The following is a 10,105-nucleotide window of genomic DNA, read 5'->3' as shown; positions in this document are numbered from 1 at the left end:
TAATAATTATTAATCATGACGATATAAAATAATGATAGCTGTTGATAATAATTAAAACAAATATGTGGAGGTGGAGATAATCCATACTCTATATTGCTTAAGTGGACAGCTGATAGATAGCGACCTTCATTTAATTTTATATATCTATGTGTTTTCATTATTGTATAAGAATCCAGAGACATGCTCTAAAGTTTATGCAAGAAAAGGTCCAAACATGATAATAAAAAATAACCTCCGCTAAATTAATAATTATTTCATTTACCAACTATTAATTAATAATAATACGAAACAAACACATCATAATAAATACATAGTTAAGTATTAATTATAAACATTAACTAATATTTATTTTTAAATAATATCTTATTATTAGCCGATGCTACACTAACAATATATATCAAATATTCTCCTAATAATTAAAAACAATTTACGATGTGGTTAGATTAAATCAAATATAAATCATCTTATAAAATATGTAAAAATTAGATCCTACTTCTAAAAATGGCTTCCTTTAATCCATTAACTTTGATTTTGATTTTCTCTTTCTCTGCTTTTGTCTAATTTTTATTAATTAAAAGTGCCAACGCATTTATATGGGTTCCATCAAGCTTCAGAAGAGAAGTTTTTGTATGGGTTCCATGGTTGAAGCCTTTGCAAGGTCAACAGAGGGCCCTGAACGGCGGTGGCTTGAATAGGGTTTGACGACGGTGATGATGAACGACGATGCTGGTGGTGAATGGAGGTGTTGGGAGGAGAAGCAACCATGCGAAAAGAAGAAATCTGATAGTGATGATAACAAAATAATTAATTAATTGAATATGGAATACAACACTTAATCGACAAAAGAGTTTTTCAGATTTCAGTTCTTCTCATGTCGGCTTTTAAGGGTAAGAAATGGTTAAAAAACCGCAGCTAGGATTTATCCTTTACATAACTAGCTAGTTTGCTCATAGTTTCGTCTCTTGGAAAAGAAAAGAAAATAGTTCTAAGTATGCATATAGTTAATTAGCTTTTTTACCCTGTGACGGTTATATAATTAATATCTTTTAAGTATTTTTATAACTTTTTACAAATGTTTAATTTTAAAATCTTAATAATTGATATTATAATGATTTTCATCATCTTAAATTTTATTTTTTTTACAAGAGATTTATTTTTTACCTTTTGTTTTGCTAGTGCCAGCTTCCGGGCTGGCTACCGCCTGTCTTTTTTCTCTCCTGTTAACTCTTTATTTCTTTTTTCTTCTCATTCATTACACATGTCTTTTCTCTTTTCAATTTATAGATCTATTTTGTGGGTATTTTTTTATCTTCACAAGTTGTGATGGACAAAATACGGTGCTTGTCGTTCGCTGAAACTCTGCAGCAAATAGAAGTTTTTCTTGGAAAGTGGGTGGCTCTTCGTCAATTTCTTAATCTATTTCTGATTTGAGAGTATTTTAGAATAATAAATGATTTCACGTGTCGATTTGAACCTGTGTTGTCTTACGTTTTATACATTTTTTTGTTTGTTTTTCCACTGGTTAATAAGTTTTTAGTTTTAGAAGTTTTTGTCTGCTTTTGTAGCACGTTTTTTAGTCTTGCTTATACATGTAATATTAGTTTTACAAGTGATTTTAGGGATGATTTTGTTGTCGTCCTCTCTAGTTTGGTGAATACTTGACTATTTTGTCGATTTTTGCTCGCCGCTTTAGACTATCCAAGATTGATTTTCTTATTGTATTAAGTACTTGCAATCACTTCAGATACGTCGTGCTTGAGTTGTGACAAAGTCAATTGTCAACGTGTCAACGTGTCATAATGTTCTATTGATGTTGAGGCTAAAGCTTTTGTTGTGTTGGTGAGACTTGTCATTCATCATCTACGACAAGTGCTTGCTATTCTTTTCTCCGATTGAATAAATTGTGAATTAAACTTTCAAAAAAAATATTTTACCAAAGCAAAAAAAAACTAGTCGAAAAATAAAATAATGTATTAAATATTAAAAACCTACAGACTACAAAAATAGAACATCCATTTATAGTAGTTTAAAATATATGTACTTAATAGAATTAATTGCAATAAGGAATTGGTTTCAAAATTAAATAAATTTTAAAAATAAATGAAGATATTATTTATTGATACTAAAAATGTTGATTGATGAAGTCCGACACTTCTCACACTATAACTTCTTTCGTCTAAAATTGTTATTTTTTTATTTATTTAAATATTATAAAAATAAATTATTACTTAAATAATATGTATTTAAAATTATTTACTAAAATGGATAACATTTTAATAAGAATTTCGAGATAGCAATTTGAGATCACACGTCAAACATCAGTCTGAAGAGAATCGCTCTCACCTTGAATCCCAAATAGCAATGGCAATTTAGGTATAAAAAATATAAAAATTCAAGTTAGTGTTCTAAACATATTATTGTGATAAATAATAATTATTTTTTTATAATATTTGATAATAAAAAGTCTAAAATTGTTGCTCATTTGGCATGAAAATCTTCCTTTTAGATAATATATAAAAAAATTATTAATAATTTATACGAGAGCAGCTTGTAAATAAATTTAATAATAAAGTCCCAACTAATTAATTAATTATTATGTGTCATCATTTTCACTTTGACTTTTGTTATATAGGGTATGCATTTCTTATTAGATTTTAAAATTTAAACTCGATTCAATTTAGTTTCAACAACTAAATACTAAATTATAGTTTTCATTCTTTTATCGAGTGATGGAGATAAATTTTTTTTTGGTGGAATTAAATTGTAAATTTTTATGATAGTAAAAATATAATTTTACAATTTAATAGTCTATATATTTATAAGTTTTAAAGAATTAAATCAACTTTTTATTATTATTGAGGTTAAAAGTGTAATTTTATCATTATTAATTTAAAATTTTATAAATTTTAAGATAATCAGTGTCGTGCCAACCCCTAGCCCCACCACTGCTTCTACTTTATTCAATCATTCAAAATTACTTTTCTATGATCTTATTAATAGCATTATTATCAAACACGCCTTAAATATTTTTGAAGGTAATTATCTGTATATATATACGAAGTCTTAAACTAGAAAAAATGAAGGTGCTTGGGGTTGGTCTCTACTTCAATTTTAAAAATTTATCATCAAATTATTGTTTAAAAAAGAAGAAGATGGAGATTTTATGGATGGGCCCTTGGGCTATCCATGTCCATTCTCCAATTTATTGGGCTTAAGACCCTACCCATGTTAAAAATAGAAAAAAAAGGGTTTTTTTTGTATAAGTTTTAAATTTATAATTTACATTTAAACATATTCTTAAATTCCAATTTTTATTATAATTTTTTTTAAAGTAAAAAAATATTAAAACTGAAACAATTACCTAAATATAAATGAAAATATAATTTTTCATAAAAAAACAAAGCAAGACAAAATCATTAAGGAGTGAGGAGTGGGCATCGTCAATTTCCAGAACGTAGCAAATTGGGGCCCTGATGATATATAGATAAAGACGTTTTGACTTCCAGCTAACCAAAACAAAAGGGCTTTTTGAATTTCACGTCCACCTGATTTAATTTTTCTCGGCCCCACGTCTATGTGGGCCCATGTAGGCCCAACAAGATCGTAAGATTGGATATTCTGTTTGTATTTTCCCACCAACTGCGTGCTGCCACGCGTAGGTATAGTGAATGATTAGCCGTCAGGTCGTAACAATCACATCTTCTTCAGCTTCTTTGTTGATGTTGATGTGTCTCCTTCTCAATGGGTTGCCGTACCGGTGTGGGACCCCATATGCTTTAACTCCACATCTCATTTTTTATAAAAGGATAAATATGCCGTTAATCCCTATGGTTCAATGAAATTTTAGGTTTATTTAAAAGTCCTATTTCAGTCATTAACATCATCGTTTAATAGTTATAAAAGATGTTTACTTGCAATATATTTTTCATATAAAGTTAAGAATATTGTTTGAGATTTGATTTGGGTGGAGACAAGATTATTAAAAAACTATCAAAACAATGCTTAAAAATTTCAAGTTGAAGGGAAATAAACAAAGTAATCCAAAGAGTAAAGGTTTTCCCAATGATGTTTTGCATTGAATTCATCTACGTCTCTGTTCTTTCTTCTACAAAATCATCTTAAAGCATGACCTTCGAAACATTTGTTACCATTTCCATAACTTAATTCAAACCATATGTCAACAGCTAAACTTCGAGAAACCATTCATGAATATCTATATGAAGCACGATCAGATTCTCATGAAGTTCAGCAAAAAGCACTACAAACCCTAGCTTCCATTACCAGAGTTAGTCCCCAAAACAGAAGTTTACTGGCTCAATCTTATGGAGCAATCCCTGCCCTCCTTGCCCTATCTAAATCCATCTCTCCCATTATCCAAACTCTCTCATTATCTGTACTCTTTAACCTCTCTTTAAACCCAAACCTTAAACAGTCTCTTGCGGATATGGAAACCATCAACCATCTCAACTCCATAATCCTCTCCCCAACCTCCCCACCTGAGTCCACCAAGTTGGCTTCTTCTCTCATTTGTAGCCTAGCCATGCTTGACAAAAACAAGGCCAAGTTCGGCGTGGCTGGAACCATCCCTTTGTTAATCCATGCAATTTCAGACCCGTGCAACGCAGCAGCTCATCACCTGCTTAGCACTTTAGCTGAGCTAGTGCAGTTCCATGGTAACTGCACCCTAGCTGTCCGAGCCGGAGCTATCCCCGTATTAATCCATGTGGTGGAAAGCAGCGATGGAGAAGACCTTTCCGGGACTTCCCTAGCTGTCCTGGGCCTCCTTTCTAAGTTCGATGAAGGGTTGAACGCTTTGAAAAAGACGGAGCAGATTGTTAGTTCGATGGTGGAGGTGCTAAAAGGGAGATGCATGTTGAGCAAGGAAGGCGCGGCCGAAATCCTTGTTCGACTGTTCGATGAAAACGAGGGCTGCCTTGCAGATGCTTTGAACCTCCCGGAGTTCTTAACTGTGCTGGCTGATATCTCGGTCAGAGGATCCGCGAAAGCTCGAGAGATGACTGCTCAGTTGCTAAAGAAGACGATGGATGCTAATTTGGTTTCCTACAGTGACGGAAGTCATATGTTGCTCCAGTGGTAGTAATAATAATATAGTATTAATTAAGATTTTATTCTATAATAATAGTATTTGTTTTATATAAATTTAGAATTCATGGAGTTTGATTTGTTATTTAATAAATATTTAAATTTAAATTGAGATGTTATATATTTTGATATGTGCTAATATAACAGGATTACATGTTTATGGATTGTATTTTAACGTTACTAAATTTGGAGATCCGAGAGTTCATAAGAATTTCAGGTTGCATAGGTTAAATGATTTAAATATGAATATAGTTAAAAGAATAGGGTTTAACCCGAAAATTTTAATTTTTTTTATTCAAGTTGATATGAATAACTCAATTAACTTAGATTATTTAATTTAAAATTTAAATTTTTTATTAAATTTTTCGAATTAAATCAATTTTTGCTCAGAATATTTTTTTTTCTTTTCGTACCCATTTCGTTTTTGCATAATCAGTACACTTGCACTTAAACACTTTTCTTGCCAAAATGTTTCAAGTGTTTTCCTACTACCCGCTATTATCTTCCATTTTCAGTAATTTCTCTTAATTCTACTGCTCACGTTCTTACTTCTCGTTTTAACCATCTTTTAATAACTTTTTACCTAAGTCTTACAATTAAATAGGAGGTTTGAATGTTTCATTCGGAGATTTTTTTTATTTTTTACCAAATTTAAGTATTCTAAAATTTTCTCCACAATTTTCTTTTTAAAATTACAATAACCGTCGTAGCTCATCTTTTTCAATTCCTTGTTTCCATCACCAACGCCTGCAAATGCACTTATTTTCTAAAATTTGCTCTGATTTTTCTCTCCATTATCTCTCAATCACATCTCATTTTGTTATTATTAAGAACCCCTTACACCTTCGCTACTTCTTGAAAGAACGACGGCATGAAACTTACAAAAATATCCATCTTTTATCTTCAATTTTCCCATCAAGTTTTATGAACACAAACTTGTCTTCCACTTAATTTTAATTAATCTCACAAAAATTTTTAAAATATCATTTAAACTTTTTTTTTCTTTCAATTTTCATTAAACTTTTAAAATCTTTAAGAGTTTTAATTAGCACCTAAACTTATATATCGATATAATATCCCTCAAAAAAAAGATATATCAATCTTTGCTTTCAAATATGAATTTATATATTAATCTTCATTAATCAGTGTTTTCCTCCTTACACAGTAGTTTATGTATGTGTTGTTTTTAGTACCAGTCATCTAACTACGTGATGATAAAACTTGTTCGTTTTTATGTCTAAGTTGAAACAAAAGAGACAGAATTCCAATAACTGCAAGCAATAAAATAGATAATAGAACATGAAAGTAGACAAAAACTGATGATGAGCAAAGGGTCCCATTTTCCATACGAAACAACTTGTCAATGTATTGCTGGTAACCAAAAAAAGAAGCTTTAATCAAATGAGGAACACTACTTGTAACACCAAACTACTGGTTTAAGCTTTCACCATTAATGTCATTATTCAAAGCTTAAAATTGTTTCTGTTGAGAGCCAACAACAGTTCACTCTCAACAAAGAAATACAGTTACATGTTCCAATATAATTCTCAGACAAAATGAGGTTGTTGGTTGAATTTTTCATGGATTTAAGTCATCCATATGTAATCCATACTAAACAGTTCTTTTTATAGAAAAAAAACTATATGAAGTATGAAAGTGAGAAAAAACATATGCAAGAAAAACATTTCCCTGACCCCAGCAAACCGCCCAAAAATTTCAAAGATAGCTATTGAATATCGATGTATGCAGTCCTTTGTCGGATTGACCTTTCTATTATTTTCACCCCAGCAAACACCAGATGGAGATGAAAAGACCCAGAAAGTGAAAAACTCGAGGACGACAATGAAATTTCACCAAATTACTGTACAGTAATAAATTCCAAAATAACCCTCAATGATCCCCCTTGCAGCAAACAGGCAGCTGCTGCCTAGCTGCAGGCTGAGAGCTACCACCATATTTGTATCATACATATCTGGTGTTTGTTATCTTGTGGCATATATGAGCAATAAATTATGAAGAACATGTACAAAATACAATGGGAAATGTTACTACTGCAAGAAGTGAAGTAATAATGGAATGAGCAGAGAGTTGTCAGCATCTACGCCCCTAGAAGATATAATGTAGCTCTCATTTCTCCTGCTGTCGGATTGGTGTTCCATAGGATAGGAGACAAGACAAAATTAGACCCATGTGAATGCCAGTTAAACGACCTTTGCTGCAATAAAAGACTCAATTTTTCAAAGAGCTGGTACTGGGAATGTCATGACTGCTACAGAGGGTTGGTTGTTTGTTTTTTTGGACCACTAGTGAACATGTTCTTAGACGTATCAAAATAATTTCATTATCAAAGTCCTATTTCTCTTATGTTCATTAAAACTTGTTTGGTCTGTTTTCATACAAGAAGAAAGAACATATGGATATAAATGTAGATAGGCTCCTTATGTTTGGTAATAAGTCTTGTACCTAATAAGAGAATTTAAAACAGTGTCTCTTTCTTTTTTGGAAGTGTTGGTTTGAGCCACATATTTTGTAATCTTTTGACAGCTCAAAGGAACTGAGACATGTGTAGAGATCTCAATAAAAAGAACATGTACGGAATCACAGATTTGAACTCCACGTCTACTGCTGTGATCATCAGTTTGTTGACCCAAAGGAAAAATAACAAGTGAAAACAGGGCATCAATATTCAATGGTAGTAAGTTAATAATGGCATAAACAAGAAAAGAAAAGAAAAGCAGAAAAGCCTATTAAATCAACTGATGTTAAGTGAAGGCAGCTCAGAAGTCAGAACAAAGTGAAGGCCACACCCAGAAAAGATTTTATCAAGAAATGGAAGGTCAAGGGCCTGCTTATTATGTAAGTAGCTACGTCCATTTTGTCTTTTGAGGCTACTGAATGGAATAATAATCTAAGTCCAAAGCTGAGTTTCATACTTCGGGTGAGCCCAATATCATGAATGTGGTCTAACCCAATAACTAGAAAATATTCTTATAAATCCAACTTAAATAACTACAGCTGAAAATCCAGATATTGAATTCGGGCTTGATTTATGATTTGTGTACACTCTGATTCTGTAAAAAACAAGTTAAAAATGGTAAAAATACAAGGGAAGCCCCTGTACTTAGGGCAAATTATATTTCGACTCTTCTACTTAAAAAATAGATAAATTAACTCTTATTCATTTCCGAGCCTGTAAATTAATCCAGCTCTTACGTCCAGTTAACGTGACACCAATAGTATAATATAGATAATTTTATAGGTGCTACACTTAAATTACGTACCTTTAATGACATTCCTTATTTGTCTTCACCCACTATTTGCTAATATTTAATTCAGCAGCGTTCACAAGGATTTGCTCAGATTTTCAGAATCTTATATATAAGACGATTACAGGAGCGTAATTAAAAGCATATATCAGTTTTATTTGTTCACATAATGGCGAACCTAAGTGCTTCCTATATTAGTTTCTTGCTTTGTTTTACAACATGTATCAACCTGATTAGCTCCCATTATCTGCCTGAAAACCATGTTGCTTTGTTCATCTTTGGTGATTCACTTTTTGATCCTGGAAACAACAACTATATCAACACCACCGCCGATTTTCGGGCTAATTTCTATCCTTACGGCGAGACCTTCTTCAAATGCCCTACTGGCAGATTCTCAGATGGTCGACTCATCCCAGATTTTATTGGTAAATTCACTTCAAACACTTCAAATTCTCATTATAATCAAATTCATCGCCCTTTGATTCTTTACCCTTTTTTTAACAGCCCAGTTTGCTGGATTACCAATAATCCCAACATATTTACAGCCTGGAAAGCGTAAGTTTACAGATGGCGTGAACTTTGCTTCAGGTGGAGCCGGTGCACTCGTTGAATCCCATCAAGGATTTGTATGTAATATCGGTTTATCATCTTCATCTTTTATTTTTTGGGGGGGTTCATATTTAGATGATTTGTTGTCTATGAAAACCAGGTTGTGGACTTAGAAACTCAAATAAAATACTTCAACAAAGTTGAGAAATCATTGAGACAAGAACTAGGAGATGCAGGTGCCAAGAAATTGATGTCCAAAGCTGTTTACTTGATTAGCATTGGAGGCAATGATTACTTCACCAAAAACTCAAGTGTTTCAGATGAAGAGTTTGTTTCCATGGTGCTTGGCAACCTCACTGTTGCTCTCAAAGTAATTTATAGTTTTCTTTAGAAAAAACCCAGAAAATTTATCATTTTCTACCATTCATGTGCAAAGGTTGCTTAATTTTTTTTTTACTTTAAATTGGTTCAGGAAATATACAAGAAAGGAGGGAGGAAATTTGGGTTCCCAAATCTGTTACCACTGGGTTGTTTACCCTACATGAAAGCACAATCAGGGGGTTCTTGCATTGATGAACTGACAGCAATAGCTAAACTTCACAGTGCTGAACTTCTCAAAACCCTGGTTAAGTTACAGAGCCAGCTTGAAGGGTTCAAATATGCTTATTACAATTTGTATCAGTCTTTTACTGAAAGGTTGAACAACCCTTCAAAATATGGTAATTCTGAAAATGGCTTATTACTTTTGCATGAAAGGTTTAAATAAGAAGGGTGTTATTTTAGGTGACCGTTTTTTGTGTGGTATATGGTGTGAAGGTTTCAAAGATGCAACGACAGCATGTTGCGGCTCTGGTCCGTACGGAGGAGTTTATAGCTGTGGAGGGAAGAGAGGGATAGAGGTGTATGAACTATGTGATAAACCTGGTGATCATTTCTTCTTTGATTCATATCATCCCTCGGAAAAGGCCTACCGGCAATTTGCGGAGTTAATGTGGGCTGGCAATACTGATATCGTTTGGCCTTACAATCTTAAAATGCTATTTCAAGACAATGCATTTTACCCGTAGAATAACTTTTTTTTTTATTTCGTATTAATTCCAAAAATAAGATATCGTGTATTCGTATAATTATATTATATAAAATTTCTTACTTCAATATTTTAATAATATCATCTTTTATTATGTTTA

At 32.2% G+C, this 10,105-nt stretch overlaps 2 protein-coding genes across 2 annotated transcripts; both read left to right on the top strand.

The window, feature by feature from the left end:
• Positions 1-4,174: 4,174 nt before the first annotated feature.
• On the top strand, positions 4,175-5,098 carry LOC107902818 (U-box domain-containing protein 12). Its single transcript, XM_016828934.1, has one exon. The coding sequence runs from the start codon at positions 4,175-4,177 to the stop codon at positions 5,096-5,098; it is 924 nt and encodes a 307-aa protein (XP_016684423.1).
• A 3,393-nt stretch (positions 5,099-8,491) lies between these two features.
• LOC121217556 (GDSL lipase) lies at positions 8,492-10,084 on the top strand. Its single transcript, XM_041093182.1, has 5 exons — positions 8,492-8,794; positions 8,874-8,995; positions 9,079-9,288; positions 9,391-9,637; positions 9,735-10,084. Exons 1-5 carry the CDS (start codon positions 8,539-8,541, stop codon positions 9,983-9,985), a joined length of 1,086 nt encoding a protein of 361 aa, XP_040949116.1. The 5' UTR covers positions 8,492-8,538; the 3' UTR covers positions 9,986-10,084.
• Positions 10,085-10,105: the final 21 nt, after the last annotated feature.

The sequence above is a fragment of the Gossypium hirsutum genome, chromosome D05 (genome assembly GCF_007990345.1).
Source record: "Gossypium hirsutum isolate 1008001.06 chromosome D05, Gossypium_hirsutum_v2.1, whole genome shotgun sequence".
Lineage (NCBI taxonomy): Eukaryota > Viridiplantae > Streptophyta > Magnoliopsida > Malvales > Malvaceae > Gossypium > Gossypium hirsutum.
The sequence above is the reverse complement of the archived record's forward strand: the minus strand, read 5'-3'. Positions and strand labels throughout refer to the sequence as shown.

Bases quoted from the DNA above. Each gene is read 5' to 3' on its own strand.
- LOC121217556 (XM_041093182.1), top strand. From the start codon at position 8,539: ATGGCGAACCTAAGTGCTTCCTATATTAGTTTCTTGCTTTGTTTTACA. The intron at 8,795-8,873 runs GTAAATTCACTT...TTTTTTTAACAG, and splicing joins ACTCATCCCAGATTTTATTG to CCCAGTTTGCTGGATTACCA. The intron at 9,289-9,390 runs GTAATTTATAGT...AAATTGGTTCAG, and splicing joins ACCTCACTGTTGCTCTCAAA to GAAATATACAAGAAAGGAGG.
- LOC107902818 (XM_016828934.1), top strand. From the start codon at position 4,175: ATGTCAACAGCTAAACTTCGAGAAACCATTCATGAATATCTATATGAA.